Source organism: Pantherophis guttatus, chromosome 1 (assembly GCF_059756535.1).
Source record: "Pantherophis guttatus breed Tessera chromosome 1, ASM5975653v1, whole genome shotgun sequence".
In the NCBI taxonomy this organism is placed as follows: Eukaryota; Metazoa; Chordata; class Lepidosauria; order Squamata; family Colubridae; genus Pantherophis; species Pantherophis guttatus.
In genome coordinates, this window is record NC_142063.1 from 2,568,167 (window position 1) to 2,590,378 (window position 22,212).

At 47.4% G+C, this 22,212-nt stretch overlaps 1 protein-coding gene across 1 annotated transcript in view; it reads right to left on the minus strand.

Moving 5' to 3' along the window:
* The window catches only part of FBN3 (fibrillin 3), a 210,627-nt gene that overhangs the window by 87,809 nt on the left and 100,606 nt on the right, over window positions 1-22,212 (minus strand). The window contains exons 17-26 of the mRNA XM_087893746.1: window positions 14,736-14,789; window positions 13,672-13,797; window positions 11,705-11,830; window positions 9,774-9,893; window positions 8,371-8,508; window positions 8,223-8,273; window positions 7,699-7,824; window positions 6,253-6,480; window positions 3,924-4,049; window positions 1,849-1,977 (exon numbers count right to left, since the gene is read on the minus strand). Coding sequence (XP_087749872.1) covers window positions 1,849-1,977; window positions 3,924-4,049; window positions 6,253-6,480; window positions 7,699-7,824; window positions 8,223-8,273; window positions 8,371-8,508; window positions 9,774-9,893; window positions 11,705-11,830; window positions 13,672-13,797; window positions 14,736-14,789 — 1,224 coding nt within the window. The remainder of the gene's footprint in view (window positions 1-1,848; window positions 1,978-3,923; window positions 4,050-6,252; window positions 6,481-7,698; window positions 7,825-8,222; window positions 8,274-8,370; window positions 8,509-9,773; window positions 9,894-11,704; window positions 11,831-13,671; window positions 13,798-14,735; window positions 14,790-22,212) is intronic.

A 22,212-nucleotide genomic window follows, 5' to 3' on the forward strand; every position in this document is an offset into this window, starting at 1 on the left:
GCACCACACCAGCCTCCTCGCTGTCGGAACCAGCTACTAACTGCACAGACCCCTGACGGGCCACAACACCCACCTCGCATTTATGGCTGTTGGCAGTGTCCGTGGCTACATCAGCTACCTTTTTTTGCCAGTTTCTGGCGATTACTTCCAAAGCCCCCCATGAAGAAAATGGGTTCATTTAAGGACCATTGTATTTGCATAAACCAGGGATCAGCAACCAGGGATCAGCTCTTTCATCCCTCTGCTGTGGCTCCCTGTCACCAGTCAGCTCCACAATTGATAGGGCTTTCAGTTAGGATAGGTAGAGGAAAAAGGACGCCATGCGAGGAGGTGACACTATATTCGGGGGGGTTAACCAGACTTCCGGTTGGCTCCAGAATTGAACGGGGGGCTTCCAGTTAGGGCCTTTGTGGCTCTTTGAGTGTTTAAGATTGCCGACCCCTGATATAAACGAATGGTTGCATGGTTATTCTTAGTTACCGCAGCCAAGGCTTAAGGTCGTAAAAGTGGCCTCGTGATGACCTGCTTAACAACCAGCATAAGTTAGTCTCATAATTCCAAGGTCAATTACAGTCATAAATCAAGGACTAAGCTAGAGGGCCAGTTTGGTGCAGTCGTTAAGATGCTGGCCTAGAAAGCAGGAGGCTGTGAGTTCTAGTCCCACCTTAGGCATGAAAACTGGCTGGGTAACTTTGGGCCAATCACCAGGAGACGGTGAGTTCTAGTCCTGTCTTAGGCATGAAAGCCGCTGGGTGACTTTGGGCCAGTTGCTTTCTCAGCGCAACCCACCTCACAGGATTGTTATTGTGGGGAAAATAGGAGGAGGAAGGAATGAATATTAGATATGTTCACCGCCTTGAGTTATTTATACAAATAATCCATCCATGTGGCCTTTTGAATTTGAAAATGTCTGGATGGCACCTAATGCATGTTGGAATGTATTTTTATGCAACAACTGCAGGAGTATTCCGCCAGTAGATGGCAGGGATTACACGTTTGGCTCTATGGTATATATTCTCTGCTCTTTTGTTCTAAGTAGAGTTTCCTGTTTCCTGTTACAGTTAAAATAGTTGAGCAGTAAAGCACATGGTGACGGTTTGCTCTGGGGTGAACAAAAGGAGTTCAAAGCTGCAGGCAGCCATCGAACGTCAGTGCTGTGTCCTGCCTGGATCGCACACCTAGCATCTGCACAAGAATGACACAGGGGCCAATCCACTTTCCAGCACCTAAGACAGGGGATGCAACGGAGTTTGCACAATATCCTTAATTTTCCATGCTGGCCACATAACGCTTAGCACGGCCAAACGTAGATCAGAGCTCCGTGTGGAGAAGGAAATGAGAAACCGGGAGATTCAAATTGGTCAATTTGAAAAGGTCAAGAAGCAAGAGACGTTAATGTTATGCATGTTGGAAAAGAGAGACAGCCAAAGAATGAAAAAAAGAATGAAAAAAAGCCAGTGCAGGTAGTCCTCGACTTATGACCACGGTTGAGCCCAAACTTTCCATTGCTAAGTGAGACAGTCATTAAGTGAGTTTTGCTCCATTCTACGACCCACTTGCTGCAGTTGTTAAGTGAATCACCGCCGCTGTTAAGTTAGCCATGCGGTTGTTAAGTGAATCTTGGCTTTCCCCATGGTCAGAAGGCCGCAATAGGCGATCACGTGACCCTGGGACGCTGCGGCTGTCATAGATACGAGCATTTGAATTTTGATCATAGGGGCGTGGGAATACTGCAACGGTCGTAAGTGTGAAAAACAGTCGCAAGTGCCATTTTTCAGTGCCGTCGTAACTTCAAACGGTCAGGAAACAAATCTATGTTTTTGCCACACCCTCGGGTGCACTCCTTACCCATGCAGTTCTTCATCATCATAAAGCCGCTCTCGTAGCCTTCGAAGCATTCGCACTCAAAACCGCCGGGCGTGTTGACGCAGGCACCGTGGCCGCACAGGTCTGGCGAGATCCGGCACTCGTCTATATCTGGTTGAGGGAGAGGAGGAGAATCAAGACATGGTCCAACAGGAGCTTCCTTGGGAGAGAGTGAGGGTCCCCAACTGTTTGGGATGTTGGGGTGCACCAGGGGTGGGTTCTAATTTTTTTTACTACCGGTTCTGTGGGCGTGGCTTATTTTGTGGGCGTGGCTTGGAGGTCATGTGACTAGGTGGGCGTGGCTAGCTGGTCAGGGTCATTTCTGGAAGGTCCTCGCACTTACGACCAGTCCTCGCACTTACGACCCGACTCATTTGTTTGCTTTTAACACTGATAAGCTGTAAGGCGGCCCTTTGAAGCCCCCCGGCAAGAGTTTAAACAGTTTTTTTCCCCTCTAATCATCAGCTGGGATTCAGGAGGCAGCAATAGATTGGGGGTGGGACCAAATAAAAGGTAAGAATAACATGGGGGAGTGGGGGGGTGGGAGGGCCGGGGTGGGGGAGAACCGGTTCGGTGACGTCGTATCATCACCGCTACTGGCTCAGCCGAACCGGACCAAACCGGGAGGAACCCACCACTGGGGTGCACCTCCAGAGGCTGCTCGATCTGGTGGCCAAAGTGGGTCACGTTGGGAGATCTTAACTTCCAGAAGTCTGGAGCATCTCTTCATGGCCACCATGACAGCCATGGACATGACTCATGTTATGTAGATCCTGACAGACAGGAAGGAAGGGAGGGAGGGAGGGAGGGAGGGAGGGAACAGAGAGGAAAAAGGGATGGTTGAGGGAGGCAAGAGGAGGAGAGACTGCAGGGAAGGAAGGAAGGAAGGAAAGAAACAAAGAAAGAGGAAGAAAGGAGATAGGAAAGAAAGGAGGAAAGAAAGAAGAACGGGGAGGAGGAAGGGAAGAATAAAAAGAGATGAAAGGAAGAAGGGAGAGAGGAATGGAGGGAGGGACCAAGGAAGTAAAGAAGAAAGTGATGAAGGGAGAGAGAGAGGGAGGACGGAAGGAGATAGGAGGGAAGGAAAGAAAGAAGGGAGGGAAGAAGAAAGGAAAGAAGAAAAAAGGGAGGAAGAAGGGAGGAATGAAGAGAAGAAAGAGATGAAGGGAGGGAGGGAGGAAGGAAGGGAGGGAGGGAACAGAAAGGAAAAAGGGATGGTTGAGGGAGGCGAGAAGAGGAGAGGAGGAGAGAGCGCAGGGAAGGAAGGAAGGAAGGAAGGAAAGAAAGAAAGAAAAAGAAAGAAAGAGGAAGGAAGGAGATAGGAAAGAAAGGGGGAAAGAAGGAAGAAAGGGAAGGAGGAAGGGAAGAATAAAAAGAGATGAAAGGAAGAAGGGAGAGAGGAATGGAGGGAGAGACCAAGGAAGTAAAGAAGAAAGTGATGAAGGGAGGGAGAGAGGGAGGACGGAAGGAAGGAGATAGGAGGGAAGGAAAGAAAGAAGGGAGGGAAGAAGAAAGGAAAGAAGAAAAAAGGGAGGAAGAAGGGAGGAATGAAGAGAAGAAAGAGAAAGAGATGAAGGGAGGGAGGGAGGGAACAGAAAGGAAAAAGGGATGGTTGAGGGAGGCAAGAAGAGGAGAGGAGGAGAGAGCGCAGGGAAGGAAGTAAGAAAGGAAAGAAAGAAAAAGAAAAAAAAGAGGAAGGAAGGAGATAGGAAATAAAGGAGGAAAGAAGGAAGAAAGGGAAGGAGGAAGGGAAGAATAAAAAGAGATGAAAGGAAGAATGGGGGAGGAATGGAAGGAGGGAGCAAGGAAGTAAAGAAGAAAGTGATGAAGGGAGGGAGGGAGGACGGAAGGAAGGAAGGAGATAGGAGGGAAGGAAAGAAAGAAGGGAGGGAAGAAGAAAGGAAAGAAGAAAAAAGGGGGGAAGAAGGGAGGAATGAAGAGAAGAAGGAGGGAGGGAGGGAGGGAGGAAGGAAGGAAGGAATTTCACAGGCAAAGCTGGAAGCAGGAATTCAAGCGAGATTCGTGGAGTGGGCTGAGGTTCTTACACCTGGGCTCACCTGTGCAGTTCCTCTCCTCAGCATCCAGAGCGAAGCCACTGCCACAGAGACACCGGAAGCTCCCGATGGTGTTTCGACAAGTGCCGTGGGTGCAAAGACCAGAGAACATCTTGCATTCGTTCACATCTGTGGGAAAGGCAGAAAGACGACGGTTCAATATGGTTATCACTCTTTATGAGGGACTCAAAGATCCTCAGAGAGAGCCCGAACGACCAGAGGACTGCAAGGAATATAAATCCTTCTGTTCTCCACCATTCAGTCAGAACTGAAGAAGCTTCTTGGATAAGAAGCGAAACACCTTCAAAGGTAAAGAAAATCCAGCTGCCTCTTGAGAAAAAAAAGAACCTTTGGGACAACCATGACTTGGAAAACTGAGAATCTCCAAGAGACACTCAAACGACACCTGTTGGAAGTACAGACACCTGTCCTTTATGGAAGAGTAGATAAAGGTGCTTGAGGAGGGGTATCCATACTGCAACAGACCACAGAAAGTGAGAAGTTCTGTCCAGGATGAAGCTGTCAGCGCCTCAGCGCTGGCATAAAGAGGAGAGAGATAAGCTCTGAACTTTTGCCTGCTAAATCCCTTTGAAGCCGGGTTGTCGTGGAAATGAGGAGGGGGGAGACATTCCTGGGAAATGACGAGACAAGAAGTCTGGAGAATGACTTGGAAGATAGCCAACGAGAAGCAGAGATTTGGGGATTGGAAAGAGTGGGATTGGGGGGCAAAAGGTCAGTCTTGTCCGCATCGAGTCATGATCCGGTTGCTGTGCTCAATTAAAGAAAAGATTTCCTTAAAGATTGGCAGTTTGGAAATTCATTTATTTTGAGATAGCATTGAAGTCTGACAGAAGCTGCTTAGGTGTTGCAGAGAAGAAACTCAACGCCAGACAACTGCCACCCCCTTTCCCACACTTTAAGCAGCTCATTACAATTGAACTTCTTTGCATGATGCATTCAATCAAACATTCGCTACAAATTATTCAGGTTCTCAGCCAATAGCCCAGCACTATCAGCATACAAATCTGCTTCTCCAACCCACACATTTCCCCCCCAATGCCCCCCCCAAGCAGTGGTTTAAGGGGGATCCTTAAATCTAAGAAAATCTCTACAAAATGTTTTATAGGTGGCACTTGCTGCCAGCCAGATTGGCAAGAATGTTCCCCAGCACGCCATCAACATGTTGGAAATGCAAGCTCCACAAAGGCACCTATTATCATATGTGGTGGACCTGCCCAATGGCAAAACAATATTGGCAAATGATTAGAACACAAATAGAGGAAATAACACAGCAAAAGATAGAAACAAGACCAGAAACCTTTCTACTTGGAATAGTAAATGGACAATATGAAAAAGAAACAATATACTTAATCATACATATGATAACAGCAGCACGAATATTATACGCACAATATTGGAAGAATAGTGACATACCGACAGAAGATAGGGTAATTAGCAAAACCATGGAATGTGCGGAACTAGATAGACTCACAAAGGAACTACAAAACAGGGAGGAACATGACTGCTATCTAGTATGGGAAAAGTGGTATACCTGGTTGGAAGATAGAAAAGGGAAAAAGGATTAGGAAGCAAATGGAATGACCAAATATAGAAAGAGGAAAACAAATCACAAATATAGGTCAACAAAGAATTATAAAGATAGATAGAAGGGAAAGACCAAATAAGGAGGAGTCAAAATACGAATAAGAATATATATTACGGTTGCGATAAACTGGATGCATATTTGAATTTGTGTTCATATGTTTATATGTTTCGTATGTTTTACTGTTTTGTTTAGTCTGTATTTATAAATAATTTTTTTTTAAAAAAAACTCTTTGCCTTACTCCCCACTTAAGGCTGCTGTCAGACTTCAATGCTATCTCAAAATAAATGAATTTCCAAACTGCCAATCTTTAAGGAAACCTTTTCTTTAATTGAGCACAGCCACCGGATCATGACTCGATGCGGACAAGACTGACCTTTTGCCCCCCAATCCCTCCCTTTCCGATCCCCAAATCTCTGCTTCTCATTGGCTATCTTCCAAGTCATTCTTCAGACTTCTTGTCTCGTCATTTCCCAGGAATGTCTCCCCCCTTCATTTCCACGACAACCTGACTTCAAAGGGACTTAGCAGGCAAAAGTTCAGAGCTTATCTCTCTCTCTCCTCTGCTCTCTATGCCAGCGTCGAAGCGCTGACATCTTTGCCTTACTCCCCACTTAAGGCTGCCCCCTGTGCTAAGCCTTCCACAGATTCTCAGCCCTCCTTGACTTTCGTCCTTTTTCCCCATGGATGCATTTTCGCAATCGTCCTTCTGTACCCCCTCCTCACACCTTTGTAAAAAGGCCTGCCGGATAAGACGTCTCCCCTGTTGGCAAAGCCGGATCCCCGTGGACAGATGGCTTTGAATTCAGCCGAGCCGGGCTTGGGGCATTCCTCGCAGTCCTTGCCCCAGGCCGCGCCGACGGAGCAGCAGCAAAGATCGATGCGGTATTTCCCAGGCAACGCCACGGTGCACTCATCCTCGGCCCACTTCATGTAACATTGCTCCAGCCGCACGTCTGGATGGGGGGAGAAACGAGAATGAATGGAGAAGTCGGAAAGCTGGGATGAGGACCCCCTTAGTGAAAAAGCAGAGAGCAGGGATTTTTCCTTCCCTCCTTCCTTCCTTCCTTCCTTCCTTCCTTCCTTCCTTCCTTCCTTCCTTCCTCCCTCCCTCCCTCCCTCCCTCCCTCCCTTCCTCCTTTCCCCCTTCCTTTTCTCCTTTCTTTCTTTCTTTCTTTCTTTCTTTCTTTCTTTCTTTCTTTCTTTCTTTTCTTTCTTTCTCCTCTTCTCTCCCCTTGCCTGCTCACCCATCCCTTTTTCCTTTCCTTCCTTCTCTCTTTCTCTTTCCTTCCTTCCTTCTTTCCTTCTTTCTCCTCTCCCCTTGCCTGCTCACCCATCCCTTTTTCCTTTCCTTCCTTCCTTCTTTTCTTTCTAACGCCCTCCCTCTTTCCCTCCCCCTCCCTTCCCTTCCCTTCCTTTCCACCATTCCCATTCCCCCTCTCTCCTCTTGCTTCCACACCCATCCCTTTTTCCTTCCTTCCTTCCTTCCTTCCTTCCTTCCTATCTCCCTTCCTCTTCCCTTCCCTTCCCTTCCCTTCCCTCCTTCTGATTCCCATCTCATTCCCCTTCCCTTTCCTTCCTTTCCACTGTTCCCATTCCCATTCCCATTCCCATTCTCTCCTCTCCTCTCCTCTCCTCTCCTCTCCTCTCCTCTCCTCTCCTCTCCTCTCCTCTCCTCTCCTCTCCTCTCCTCCCCTCCCCTCCCCTCCTCTCCTCTCCTCTCCTCTCCTCTCCTCTCCTCTCAACATTTACATTGATTATTTTGCTCCCTCTGGAAAGCTGGAGAGGACAGCTGTACAGTAGTCCTCAACTTACAACTATTCATTTAATGAGCATTTGAAATAACAATGATGCTGAAAAAAAGTGACTTACAACAGATCCTTGGACCTTTGACTGTTGCAGCGTCCCTAATGGTCACTCTGGCACAGAACTGAGCGACGGCTAAGCCCACACTTTTAGTCTGACTTCCCTCACAGGGTCGTCACAGGGATCAGGTCTCCCTGCTCACTGCCTGCCCCAAGGCAAGCTGAGATATCAAAGGTATGATATATTCCAGGGTTTGGCAATATTTGCAGCTTCCTCTCCGGCTTATGACTGGGGTCCCCACTCATCAAACTTTCAGCATTCCCCAAGAGAAGAATTCCCCCAGATGAGACATCTCGCCCGGTCCTCACCCACGCAGGTCCGGCCAGAACCATCCAAGGTCAAACCTTCTGGACATTCGCATCGGAAGGACCCTGCCGTGTTCACACAATGGCCGTTGGGGCAAACGCCCGGGAAGACGTCGCACTCGTTCACATCTGGTGGGGCAGAGAGAAAGACCAGTTGGAAGGCAGAAGGTCCTGCTAGGGCCCGTGGCTGGGGAAGCCCTAGAAGACCTCCCTATCGTTCTTCTCAAATAGCACCATTTCCCAGACTGCTGGGTAATCTCCCGTCTGAGCAGAGCTGAATTGCAGTTACGTCAACGCTTGAGAGGTCCAACTTAAGAAGAATCAGGTTGTGACGTTCTTTGACCATTCACCGGTGGTGAAGGAGCTTTCTGCCCCGTTCCACAGCAGGTTGTTTCTCTGAACATCTCCACAGCCTTCCTCCCGAATCTCTCAGAGACAACCAATTCCTCTTTCTCGGAGGTTGGGGTACTCCATAGCCAGCCCCTCAAGAAACAAGGCAGGGCTCACCAACCAGAGATGGAAGCTACCTTCACAAGAGAGACCCTTCCTCCTGGCGTAACCTCGCGGACAGGCGGCATCTGGAGCCAAAGAGAGAAAAGGGGTGAACTTTTTGGCATGTTGGCTTGTTGGGAGACCCAAAGGAAGGGACCCCCATATATCCGAGTCCCACTTTACCGATCTCACAGCGTTCACAGGGGCTGCCCCAGGCAGCCCCTAGTGTAGCACAGCATTCGGACTTCAAGGTAGCTCCGTTGATGTTGACTTCACAGCGTCCTTCTTGGATGTTGAGCCAACAGGTGCCCTTCATGCTGTCTGAGGGCACAGGAAAAAGCAGAGAGACAGGTTGGAGGAGGCAGGAGTGGTGCGGTGGCCTAGAGGTGGAGCTCTCGCCTCACAATCAGGAAGCTGTGAGTTCGATCCTGGGTAGAGGCTCTCTCTGGGCACACTGAGAACAATATCTGTCGAACAAAACTCCTCATTGGTGACAGGAAGGGCATCCAGCCATTAAAACACTCTGCTAGTTCCATTCAGTTTCCCAGACCCCACCCCGCAAGGGATTATGAGGTTGTTAAATGATGATGATGATGATGACAGATTGGAGGAGGCAAAGAAGCATCATCGTACATGCTCAAGAGTTAGAAAAGGACATCTCAGTCCTCACTTGCTGGCTAGAAACAGTCCAGCCAACCCATTGTCTTCCACAACTAGATGAGCTACTTCTATTTTACTGGAAGGCTACTGTCAGGGAATTGCGCAGCAGGTGTCCCAAATGAAGCCAGAGACATGGACTCGAGCATCATTTTATAGAAAATAAATATATTTAACATCTATTTTTACAGTAAATAAGATAGTCAGGCAGATCACTACATCATCATGAAGTAAATCGTGAGGTAAATCAATGCATGAGCAGACTGGATAGTCAGGAACACAGAAACATAATGAGGTAAATCAAAAAGCATACAGAGCACACAGACGAAAAAGCGGGAAAAAAGGGAAACTCCCCCTTTACACCCACAGCAACCAATCACAGCTCAGATTGCCTCATGCATGAGGAGACAAGATAGTCAGGAACACAGAAACATCATGAGGTAAATCAAAAAGCATACAGAGCACGCAAAAGAAAAAGGCGGGAAAAAAGGGAAACTCCCCCTTTACACCCACAGCAACCAATCACAGCGTAGATTGCCTCAGGCAGAAGCCTGCACTCTCCAGCCAATCAACTACAATTGTGTGTGTGCTGGTGCATTGTACACTACTGTTCCAGCTATTAAATTAAATATCTTAACAGTTACAAGAACAGAATCCTACAAGTCTGAAAGTACAAACTTCCCACTGCCATTTTTAACTGCCTGATCCGTTAGGGTGGATCCTTCCTAATTTTCTTCACCTGACTGTTGAGTCACTGAGGGCTCCTGCCTCTCTTCTCCAATGGTGGCCTACCCAGCTTCTCTTCCCCTTTCCTCCAGGTCATCCACCGTTCCCTGGCACCCCCCTTCGCACCCCCCAGAGTCCAGGACCCCACATCCAGGCTCTAAGATCCAAGCCTATGACCGTCACTGGTCAGGGCAGCTCCTTACCAACACAGATGGTGCCACTGAGATCCAATTTGCTTCCGGGCGAGCACTCACACGCAAAGGATCCGGCGTTGTTCCGGCAGAGTCCGTTAACACAGGGATTGGACGTGCATTCATTGATATCTAGGAGATAGAAAGAAAATGGTGCTACCTACAGGCAGGGAAGGGGACGGGGGTGATTGTGCTTCATGGTGCAAGGTCCGGCATATATTTGGGTGCATTGGAAAAAGTTAAGATGGTGACCACAGCTGTCTAAATAAAAGCCCCACTTGGCAACCCATGTGAAAGAAGTCTGATGCCACGGCAGCCAACATCTAACTTTGTCATCCATCACCTGACCCTTGATTTTGGGGGAAAATTAACAAAATATCAGAGTTGGAAGTGACCTTGGAGGTCATCTAGTCCAACTCCATTTTCATCAGGACACCCATTTCAGACAAATGTCTGAAATCCAGTCTCTTCTTAAAAACTTCCAATGTTAGAGCACCCATAACTTCCAGAGTTCCACTGGCTAATTATTCTAACTGTCAGGAAATTTCTCCTTACTTCTAAGTTGTTCTCTCCTTGATTGGTTTCCACCCATTACTTCTTGTCCTGCCCTCTGGTGCTTTGGAGAATAGCTTGACACCTTCTTCTTTGGGGCAACCCCTGAGATATTGGAAGGCTGCTATCTTGTCTCCCCTGGTCCTTCTCTTCATTAAACTAGACATACCCTGTTCCTGAAACCGTTCTTCATATGTTTTAGCCTCCAGTCCCCTAATCATCTTTGTTGCTCTTTTCTGCACTCTTTCTAGAGTCTCAACATTTTTACATCGTGGCGACCAAAACTGAATGCAGGATTCCAAGTGCGGCCTCACCAAGGCATTATAAAGTGGTATTAACACTTCACGTGATCTTGATTCTATCCCTCTGTTGATGCAGCCCAGAACTGTGTTGGCTTTTTTGGCAGCTGCTGCACACGGCTGGCTCATATTTAAATGGTTGTCCACTAGGACTGCAAGATCCCTCTCACAGTTACTACTATTGAGCAAGGTACCACATATATTGTACCTGTGCATTTGGTTTTTCTTGCCTAAATGTAGAAACTTACTTTTTTTCATCATTGAATTTCATTTTATTACACAGAGCTGTTGTGGCTCCATTGCCTGAGCCTGGGCTATCGACAGATGCAGACTCTGAGAGTGAGGGAGAGGAGTTGGCAAGGCCTCCCTCTCCAGGACCCTCCTCTCTGGCAATGCCTCCGGAGGACACCGAAGGTCAAGAGATAGGCCCAGAGCCAAGCACGTCCCCGCAGCCATAGGTGAACAGCGACGAAGGAGATAAGTGCTATCTGGATCCTCGACAGCAGCGCAGGGAGAAGCGTGCGCAGCAGAGGGGAAGGCGTGCCAGAGATTAGCTGAGTCACTGGACCACACCCCACAGGGTATAAATGTGGGTGTGGTAGCTGGTTCAGTTTGTGATGAGCAAAAACTAGAAATAATCCATGATCTCTGCGTTACTGGACTTCTGCCTGCCTTGTCGGACTGCATTTGGACTAATCCTTGTATTGCTGAAACTTTGCCTGCTTTATTGGAATGCTTGTTTTGTGTGAGTAAAGTCTGAATTGGCAGCTAGCCACTGGGTTGCTGCCAGCTTTATCCTCAAAGACTTTGTCGTGTGGCTTATTAACTCCGGGCCGTCTGTGGGGGTGCGTGTGTGGGACGGGGACAGAACAAGGGCCCAGTGTTCAACAAGAAATTAGAAGCTGGATAGTTTATGAGGATCTGTCCCAATGTCCTGCTTCATGGCCATAAGCTGTTTGGGATCTACCACATTCAACCACGCACCCTCACTGCCATGGTTTCAAGGCTTCTGCCTTGATGTTTGGGGTCTGCGGTGTACCCACTTCCATGGCAAGAGCAAATGAAGGATTCAGCAGACAGACAGACAGTTACCTTCACATGTGTCTGTCTCGGTCCGGAAGACAAATCCTTTGGGGCAGCTGCAGCTGTAGCTCCCAGGCGTGTTGCGACACAAACCGTTGTCACACAACAGGCGATTGATGGCACATTCATCAACATCTGGAGAGAGAAGTAAAGGCACAGAACCTGACCAACGGGACTGGCAGGCAGATGAGAGAGCAACCTCTTTCCTCCCTCCTCTTTTGAGCCAAAAGGACTAGCCACTTAAAAAAAAAAAATCAAGGGAGCCTAATAGGATAGGGTAGGGGTCAGAAACCCACAGCTCTGGAGCCGCATGTGGCTCTTTCATCCCTCTGCTGCGGCTCCCTGTCGCCCGTTGGCTCCACAATTGATAGGGCTTTCGGTTAGGACAGGTAGAGGAGAAAGGACGCCATGCTAGGAAGAGACTCTATGGTGAGGGGAACCGGACTTCCGGTCAGCTCCAGAATTGAATGGGGGGCTTCTGGTTAGGAACTTTGCGGCTCGTTGAGTGTTTAAGGTTGCCAATCCCTGGGATAGGGTATACACAGACAATGGGGTTTAATTCTGACTTTTCTCTCTTCTGGCCTTCCTATCCTTCCCATTGGGAATTAGATGGAGAATCACAGTTTCCCAGGACAGAGATGTCCATTCTATCAACTATCGGAAGTTAATCACCTTGCAAAAGTTGAATAATTCCTGTGAAGCCCTTGACGCTCTCTGAACTGGGTTGTTCATTTGCAGACATTTCATTACCCGACTAGGTTATACCATCCATGCTATGGAGTGTGGGGTTTGCTCCCTGTTTATAAACAACAGCTTGCATTGGCAGTGTTGGTGAAGTGTTGTTTTCTCCTTGATCATTTCTTAATTAGGATAGTGTTTTCTGTCTGTTTGCTTCATTATTTCTCTCCATGGTAGAGAGAGGATTCTTTGATTAGAATCAAGTTTTCTACTTGATTGTTTGTCTGGTATTAATCCCTGCTTATCTGGGCGTTCTGGCTTATCTGAGTGATTCTCAGTTGTTAACAAAACGGACATCTCTGGCCTGAGAAATATGGTTCTCAACATCATTCCCCAACAAGTACAGAGCTAATTTTCGTCCCTCTTTGGTGAGAAATGGCAATTAATCAAGCATGGATGATCCTTCCACAGCTAGAAAACATCAATCACCACTTTCTTCTTCCGGTCCTTGGCTCATCCATCACAGAATAACAGAACATAATAACAGAGATGGAAGGACCCTTGGAGGTCATCTAGTCCAACCCCCTGCTCAAGTAGGAAACTCTATACCATTTCAGACAAATGGTTGTCCAGTCTCTTCTTAAAAATCTCCAGTGATGGAGCACCCCACAATTTCTGGTGGCAAGCAGTTCCACTGATTAATTGTTCTCACTGTCGGGAAATTTCTCCTTAGTTCTAGGTTGCTTCTCTCCTTGACTAGTTTCCATCCATTGTTTCTTGTCCTGCCCTCAGGTGCTTTGGAGAATAGCTTGACTCCCTCTTCTTTGTGGCAATCCCTGAGATATCGGAACACTGTTATCCTGTCGCCTCTACATCGGGGTGGGTTCTACTTACCTTTACTACCGGTTTGCAATGGGGCCGCGCGCACGCTCTTCTGCACAAGCGCAGAAGCTTCTGTGCATGCGCAGAAGCATTTTGATGATGTTGGGGTTGGTGGGCGGAGCCTAATGCTGGTTTTACTACCGGTTCTATAGAACTGGTGCGAACTGGGGGGCAACCCACCACTGCTCTACATTTCATTAATCTAGACATGCCCAATTCCAGCAACCGTTCTTCGTACGTTTTAGCCTCCGGCCTCCTGATCATCCTCGTTGCTCTTCTCTGCACTCTTTCCAGAGTCTACAGTTTTCAACCCACTGCTCAGCACTACAGTTTCACAACCTTTGCTACGCTGGATGGCCAGCCTTGGCGTGTTGGCCTCAAGATAGCATGTTTTTGGCTTGTCCCCTCTTACTCACCCACGCAGTTCTTCCCAGTGGGGTCCGATTCGTAGCCCAGATTGCAAATGCAGCGGTAGCTCCCTCGAAGGTTTTCGCACATCCCGTTGGGGCAAATGTCAGGGTTCAAGGCGCACTCGTTGATATCTACGTAGGAGAATTGCCATTTTGGTCATCTGGTAGTCCTTGTCCCCAACATTTCCTCCCACCCCCTTTCTTCAATGTTTCTCAACCGTAGCCACCTTAAGATGTCCGGACTTCAACTCCCAGAATTCCCCATCCAGGATGGAAACACTAAGGCCAAAACCCAAGGGACTAATAACTAAATACAGGTAGTCCTTGACTTACAATGTTTCTATTTAGTGACCATTCAAAGTTACAACACTGAAAAAAGCGACTTATGACCCTTGTTTTCTCAGTTATGACCGGGAGTGAGCATTTGGGGCACCTACCTTTTTTGGTGAGGAAAAGAAGAAAAAGAAATCTCCCTCTGCCTCCCAGGAATTTTGCCTCCTTGCAGCAAACAGCAAACAGCCTGCTTTACTTTCATTTTCGTTTTCAGCAGAGCTTGATTAGCAGAAGAAAAAAAAATCTGCTCCAGCAATTTACCTCCTTGCGTCAAGCAGCAGAGGCCCACGCAAAACAGCTGAGAGCAAAACAGCTGAGAGTCGGGAGGCCGATCCAATCAACTTGTGCTAATTAGGCTGTGCTGAAGCTGAAAGGAGCTCTTTTTTCTTGCTGTTTGCTTGCAAGGAGGTAACTGCTGCGAGGCAGAGGCCAAAGGGTGGGGGCCAGTGGTTGGGAGGGGCTACATTTGGTGTATAAGATGCACCTAAATTTTCACCCCCTTTTAGGGGGAAAAAAGGTGCGTCTTATACTCTGAGAAATATGGTACATTAAAGCATCTCTGAAACTCAGCTGTTCAGCTTCCATTTGAACACATCTAATGAAAGCAAGCTTATTATTTGTCTGGGTTAGAGGTTTCCCCTTAAACTGTGCTTACTAATAGAACGGGTGTTTTTTCCTTCTAATATTCGCCCAGAATCTGTCTGAAAACCCATAATAAGTATCAAGAACTAACTTGCCTCGTCCGTCAGCTGTGATCCCTATTCCGCTACTGCACAACGCTTGGAATTCAGCTGGAGGGGGAAAAAATAATAATAATAATCAAACAATTGTCATTTGGGAAAGTAGCATCAAAAGATAGCCAGCACATCGAAACATGTGAATATCATAGATGAAACATCTTCATGGCTTTGCAGATGTAACCCGTAACACATTCCCAGCAGAGGCATCTTTTAAAACGAGAAGCTTTCTCAAATAGTTTCCTAAAGAAAGAACAAGAAGTAGGTACAAATCAGGGGTGAAATCCAGCAGGTTCTGACAGGTTCTGGAGAACCGGTAGCAGAAATTTTGAGTAGTTCAGAGAACCGGCAAATACCACCTCTGGCTGGCCCCAGAATGGTGTGGGAATGGAGATTTTGCAGTATGCTTCCCTTGCCACGCCCACCAAGCCACGCCCACCAAGCCACGCCAACAGAATCAGGAGCAAAAAAAATTGGATTTCACCACTGGTACAAATTACAAGGTCCGTGGCAATAAAGTTGATCCTGTATATTGTTTTCCCACAGTGTTGTGGCCCGTCAGCAGCCTGTGCAGCTAGTAGCTGATTCCGACAGCGAGGAGGCTGGTGTGGTGCTGCGCCAGCAGCCTGTGCAGCTGGCGCTCGAGTCGGACAATGAGGAGGCTGGAGAAGATGCGGTGCCAGAGGCGGGGATTCAGCCAGGGCCTTCAGAACCTCCAGAAGCTCCCATAAGTGAAGAGGAAGAGGAGGAGGAGCCTCTTCTCGATGCATGGGCGCATAGAGCTGCCAAAAGGCAGGAGTGGCTCCTCAGGAGGAGGTCTCCTCGAGAGTAAGGCTTGGGGCTAATTGGCCACTCCCTTAGCCTATTTAAGGAAGAATGCTGACTGAAGCAATTTGCAGGGAACAACTTCGTTCACTTTCCCTCGTGTCTTGATCTTAGTTCTCTGCAAATTGCTTCTGGGCTTTCTGCCAACCCTAGTAAGATTACGATTATTTATTCTTTGGATTCTTGTAGGCTGTTAAGAAAGTTAAATTAACAGCCTTTGTTTGAAAAAGACTGATTTAATTTAATAAAGTAAGGTTTGTACAGACTTTGTGTGTGCTGCGTTCTTTGGGGTCCGTAGCTGGGGCAGAACACACAATGGGAAAAGTTATGTAGTGGCACTGCAGAAGACCACTGGATATTCAGGACTTATTTTGATATTAAGACAATTCCAGAAGTTTACGGTTCCAATAGAATATTTGTAATTCAGGGCTGAGCTGTGGGGGTCTTTGGTGCTCTCTGAACTTGGTTGTTTTCTTGCAGACTTTTTGTTACCCAACTGGGAAACATCATCAGTACTAGAAGTGGGGTTGTGGAGAGGAGGAGGAGGAGGAGGAGGAGGAGGAGGAAGGAGGAAGGAGGAGGAAGGAGGAAGGAGGAGGAGGAGGAGGAGGAGGAGGAGGAGGAAGGAGGAAGGAGGAGGAGGAGGAGGAGGAGGAAGGAGGAAGGAGGAAGGAGGAGGAGGAGGAGGAGGAAGGAGGAGGAGGAGGAGGAGAAGGAGGAGGAAGGAGGAAGGAGGAGGAGGAGGAAGGAGGAGGAGGAGGAGGAAGGAGGAGGAAGGAGGAAGGAGGAAGGAGGAGGAGGAGGAGGAGGAGGAGGAGGCGTACGGCAATAGGGCCCTTGGTGCTCTCTTGAGCTTGTTTATTTTCTTATATTTCATTACCAAACTAGGTAACATCATCAGTGCTAACGGTAGAATGGAGTGGGATTGCTGTCTATTTATACTCTAGTCAAGGAACTACCAACTCAGACAAACAAGTAAAGAACAGCCTAATCATGAAGGGTGACTGCACAAGGCAAATCACTAGTATATAAGCAGAGAGCGAACCCCACCCTCCCTCACACTGAGGATGTTACCTAGTTGGGTCATGAAATGTCTGCAGGAAAACAAGCCAGCTCAGAGAGCACCAAGGACCACATTCTCCTCCTCCCCCCTCCTCCCCCTTTCTCCTTCTTCAATTCCACAAACCCCGCTGCCTTCTAGCACTGAAGATGTTACCTAGTTGGGTCATGAAATGTCTGCAAGAAAAAAACCCAAGCTGAGAGATCATCAAGGACCCCACAGTTCTCCTCCTCCTCCCCGATTTCTCCTTCTTCCTAGATTTATTTATTTATTTATTTTATTTAATTTAATTTATATACCGCCCTTCTCCCGAAGGACTCATGGCGGTGAACAGCCATAATAAAAACAACGTACAAAATAGAACTTAAAAGCAGATTAAAATAATTAAATCATAGGCCGAATTTAAAACTCTCATTTTAAAACCAATTTTAAAACCCCATTAAAACCAAATTAAAATCATTTATCCCATCGGAGCGGCTTGCTGGAATAACAGGGTCTTCACTGCACGACGGAAGGCGCAGAGGTCGGGGATCCTTCGTATGTCCGGAGTTAATTCATTCCAGAGGGCAGGGGCCCCCACAGAGAAGGCTCTCCCCCTGGGGGTCGCCAGTCTACATTGTTTGGTTGACGGCACCCTCAGGAGGCCCTCTCTGTGTGAGCGTACCGGTTGGTGGGAGGCAATCGGTGGCAGAATGCGGTCTCGTAGATAGCCAGGTCCTAAGCCATGGAGCGCTTTAAAGATGGTAACCAACACCTTGAAGCGCACCCGGAAGACCACCGGGAGCCAGTGCAGCTCGCGCAAGAGGGGTGTTACATGTGAGCGACGGGTCGCCCCCATTATTATTCGCGCGGCCGCATTCTGGACCAATTGGAGCCTCCGGGTGCTCCTCAAGGGGAGCCCCATGTAGAGAGCGTTACAATAGTCCAGATGGGAAGTGACAAGGGCGTGAGTGACTGTGCGTAAGGCGTCCCGATCCAGAAAGGGCTGCAACTGGGAAATCAGGTGAACCTGATAAAATAGGTATTTTATAGATATTTCCTAAAGGTATTTCCATCTGCAAGAAAACTCCCAAGCTCAACAAGGAGCCTCCGTTTTGACCCTGAGCTACAAATATTCTTCTTTATTCAGCATGTGTTTTCGTTTAAATCTGCCTGCTAAAATTACTAATGAAGCTCCAAATCTCCTGACTTAACGGGTGTGCTCATTATCCCGAATCCTCAAAGAACCAAAATCTCTGGCACGCGGCCACCGCCTGACTCCTGGCAATGCAATTTAGAAACTTGGAAAATACGCAGACTGACGTTTGCCAGTCTCTTTAAGGTCAGAGGAAGGCTATCTAAGGTCCCTTCTGCAGTGGCGAGATCTCTGGGTTCGCCCTCACTTGAGACTTTCAAGAAGAGTTACAAGTCAAAAAGAAGAAATAGAAAGAATAACGGGATTTGAAATAGTAAAGAAGGTTAAATATTTAGGGGTTTATATTATGACATCAAATGCGAAATGATATAAGTATAATTATGAATTGTTGTGGCAAAAAATACAGAAGGAGATGGAAAACTGGAAAAAATTGCAACTATCGTTGTTGGGAAGGATAGCTGCAGTGAAAATGAATATTTTGCCAAAGTTCTTATTCCTTTTCCAAATGATATCAATATTGAAAAAAGATGGAAATTTGAACGAATGGCAGAAGGGCATTAGTAATTTTGTGTGGGCAGGAAAGAGATCGAGAGTAAAACAAAAAGTAATGCAAGATATACGTGAAAGAGGAGGTCTCAAAATGCCTAATTTAAGATTGTATTATGAGGCAGCTGCTCTCTCAGTAATTAGCGATTGGATTAACTCAACAGAAGAGAGAATATTGAATATTGAGGGATATGATTTGCTGTATGGGTGGCATGCATATTTACTATATAATAAAAAGTTGGACAAGAATTTTAAAAGTCATATATTGAGGAATGCATTACTACGTGTATGGAAAAAGTATCAATATAAATTAAATAATAAATTACCTATATGGGCAATACCTAGACATATGATAGAGAATATAAGTGTAGAACAGAAACAAGATGTGATTACTTACAAAGAGCTTCTTACTATGGAAAGAGGTACATTGCAGTTAAAGTCTTTAGGGGTATTAAAGGAAGAAAGGATAATTCAAACTTGGTTTTAGTATGGACAGTTGTATACTAGATGGAAAGAGGATCAGAAAATTGGTATCTTGCAAAATGAGGAAAATCTGATAAAACAAATTAGGGATCAAAGCCCAATTAAAAGGTTGTATAATGCATTGATAGAAATAGGTTCAGAAACTGAGCTAGTGAAGGACTGTATGATAAAATGGGCACAAAACATCGAGGAACCAATGATGATGGAAACAAGAAGAGATTGGATTGCCAGTTATCAGAAATGGTGTAGGGCAGGGGTGTCAAACCACAACGTGGCCGTCGTGGCCTACCCAGTGTGAAGAGGAAAGATCGGGCCAGCGTAGCTTTGGCCTGGTCTACCCAATGCGAATGCCAGGGTTCCACGTAACAACCCCAACGAAAAGAAAACTCCGAGGCTTGAAGTTCCTCAAAGTTCCATTTTATTAGAGATGTCATATTGGCACATCTGGGAAAACTCGAATCTGAAAGCTTCCGGGTTTTCCCCACCCAAAGCCCAACACCCATATGTCCATCACACGGTCCAATCCAGGGGTGAAATCCACTTAACTTCCTTACCGGTTCGGAAGTGCATGCATCACACGTTAAAATCAGGAAGTAATGACACCCGGGCGGCGATCGCTACCGGATCGCCGAACCACAGGGAAAAAATCGCTACCGGATCGCGTGATCCGGTCCGATCCGGGAGCATGTCACCCCTGGTCCAATCCAAGCACCATCCCAACTGGAGATGCCTTCCAGTTCCAGCCGTCCAGGTGCAGGGCAAAATGTCCTTGACTCTCTGAGAAAGGAATGTTATTATGACTACATATCACCCTGGCTCCATATAAATCCCAATTTCCCACAGTAGTAAATGTGGCAGGCCTGAAGATCCAAGGAAAAAGATGGCTTCCAGGCCTGACAGCGAAGAGGAAACATGCCACCAGTTTGGGGAGTGGCGACAAGATGGCCACGCCCACCCAGTTGGCCACACCCACCCAGTCCTGTCCCCCCCAAGATTAATCACAGCCCTGATGCGGCCCTCAATGAAATTGAGTTTGACACCCCTTGTGTAGGGCCTCCTACTTGGGGGGGTGGGGTTGGACTAGATGACCTACAAGGTCCCTTCCAACTCTGTTAATCTGTCCTTTTCCCCACGGCTCCAGATGGAGAAGCTCTCCCTGAGGCTTTTCCCCCTACGCAGCTTTTCCTGGAAGGATTTCAAACATACAGGAAGATCACACGGTCAGTCCAAGGAAGGCTTCAGAGAAGAAAAAATAACCTTGCCAGGGACATCCAAAGAAAGCTGATTTAAAAAAAAAAAAACTCAATGTAATCAGTCATTCTCCTTTCCCCCAGCCAAATTCAATCCCGTTTCTTACATTCGGGGCTCCTCTCCCCGAACCCCAAATTGCACACTAGGAGAACAGGACACATTTACATGTAGGAATTTTCCAACTGACATCTCTTCCTCTCTCCAAAAAAATTAAGGCAATAAATTTATATCTGTTGTAGCCTGTTGGCTGCAGGCCCCTCCAGCAGCCAATTCAGAGGAGGGGGCACAGGAGTCAGGGCCAGCATCAAGGCAACCTGAGAGCTCCGAGGGGGAAGAGGGAATGGAGCTGGCAGAGAGAGAGAGAGAAACGGAGGCAGAGCCTGGGCTGTCCATCAGCCCTCAGATGGAGAGTCAACTGCCCCCAGGTCTGGAGGTAGCTGATGAGGAAGAGGAGGAACAGCTGGGTCCAGTACCTGACATGCGGATGCACAGAAGGCAGAGGAGAGGAGAGAAGAGGAGAGGAGAGGAGAGGAGAGGAGAGGAGAGGAGAGAAGAGGAGAGGAAAGGAGAGGAGAGGAGAGCAGTGGAAATCTGTGGGCCGGTCCTTGGGATGGAAGAGCCATCCCACCCTAGCTCTGGGGATAAAAGGCAAGGGGAGGAAACGAATAGATGTGGCAGACATCTATTCATCTTCCTGTCAGCCCTCAGATGGAGAGTCAACAGCCCCCAGAGGTCTGGAGGTGGCTGATGAGGAAGAGGAGGAACAGCTGGGTCCAGTGCCTAACATGCGGATGGGCAGAAGGCAGAGGAGAGGAGAGCAGTGGAAATCTATGGGCCGGTCCTTGGGACGGAAGAGCCACCACTGCTAGTGAAGCCCCACCTTAGCTCTGGGGAGAAAAGGCAGGGGGCGGAGATGAATAGGTGTGGCAGACAACTATTCATCTCCTTGCTGGACAGACTTGTTAGCTGTGGTGAGAGAGAAACTTTTTGCCGGGTTTGCTGGCGCTCCTAATAAAGGAATATTTTGAGTTCACTGCAGAGGGTTTGTGTTTGTCGTCTTTGAGGAGCTGTCCTCTTCTCCACCCAGAGTTGGGTTCCATCAATTCTGATGTTAGCAGAAAAACAGGAGCTGCTGAGAGGCTGGTGAACCATGGATGTCCTCCAAGGAGACAGTAATTATTCCAGGCGGTCCTCACTATTGCACCTGAGGCTGATCTATAGGGACCCTTTGTCTCGCTTTAGCCAGGAGCCCAGTATATAGACGTAAACCTTGGGGAATTGTCTGTACGTCATTTGAAGGACTTCAGGAATATTATCTAAAAATGGGCAGGCTTTCCAATCGATTTTGATGTTTGGATCTCCTGAAGCATTGTTTCTCAATGGCAGCTTGGAGATGGCTGGACTTCAACTCCCAGAATTCCCTAGCCGGCATGAGTGGACTTCAACTCCCAGAATTCCCCAGCTGGCATTTGTGGACTTCTACTTCCAGAATTCCCCAGCCAGCATGACTGAATTTCAACTCCCAGAATTCCCCAGCTGGCATTTCTGGACTTCAACTCCCAGAATTCCCCAGCTGGCATTTGTGGACTTCTACTCCCAGAATTCCCCAGCTGGCATTTGTGGACTTCTACTCCCAGAATTCTCCAGCTGGCATTTGTGGACTTCAACTCCCAGAATTCCCCAGCTGGCATTTGTGGACTTCAACTCCCAGAATTCCCCAGCTGGCATTTGTGGACTTCTACTCCCAGAATTCTCCAGCTGGCATTTGTGGACTTCAACTCCCAGAATTCCCCAGCTGGCATTTGTGGACTTCAACTCCCAGAATTCCCCAGCTGGCATTTGTGGACTTCAACTCCCAGAATTCCCCAGCTGGCATTTGTGGACTTCTACTCCCAGAATTCTCCAGCCCGCATGACTGGCTGGGGAATTCTGGGAATTGAAGTCCACCCATCTTCAAGCAGCCAAGGTTAAGAAACACTGCATGCAAAGAAAGGATTGAATAGCATAGATAAATAGTATCCTGAATGATGTGGTAAGAATGGATTAAAAAACAACAACACCCTGCTTTTGAGTGATTGGCGATATATCTTTGAAAGTGTTTTTTAAAACGCATTGATTGCATAATTATATACATAATTATAAACATTCAAGAAAATGTCTATGGATCAAGGTTGTTT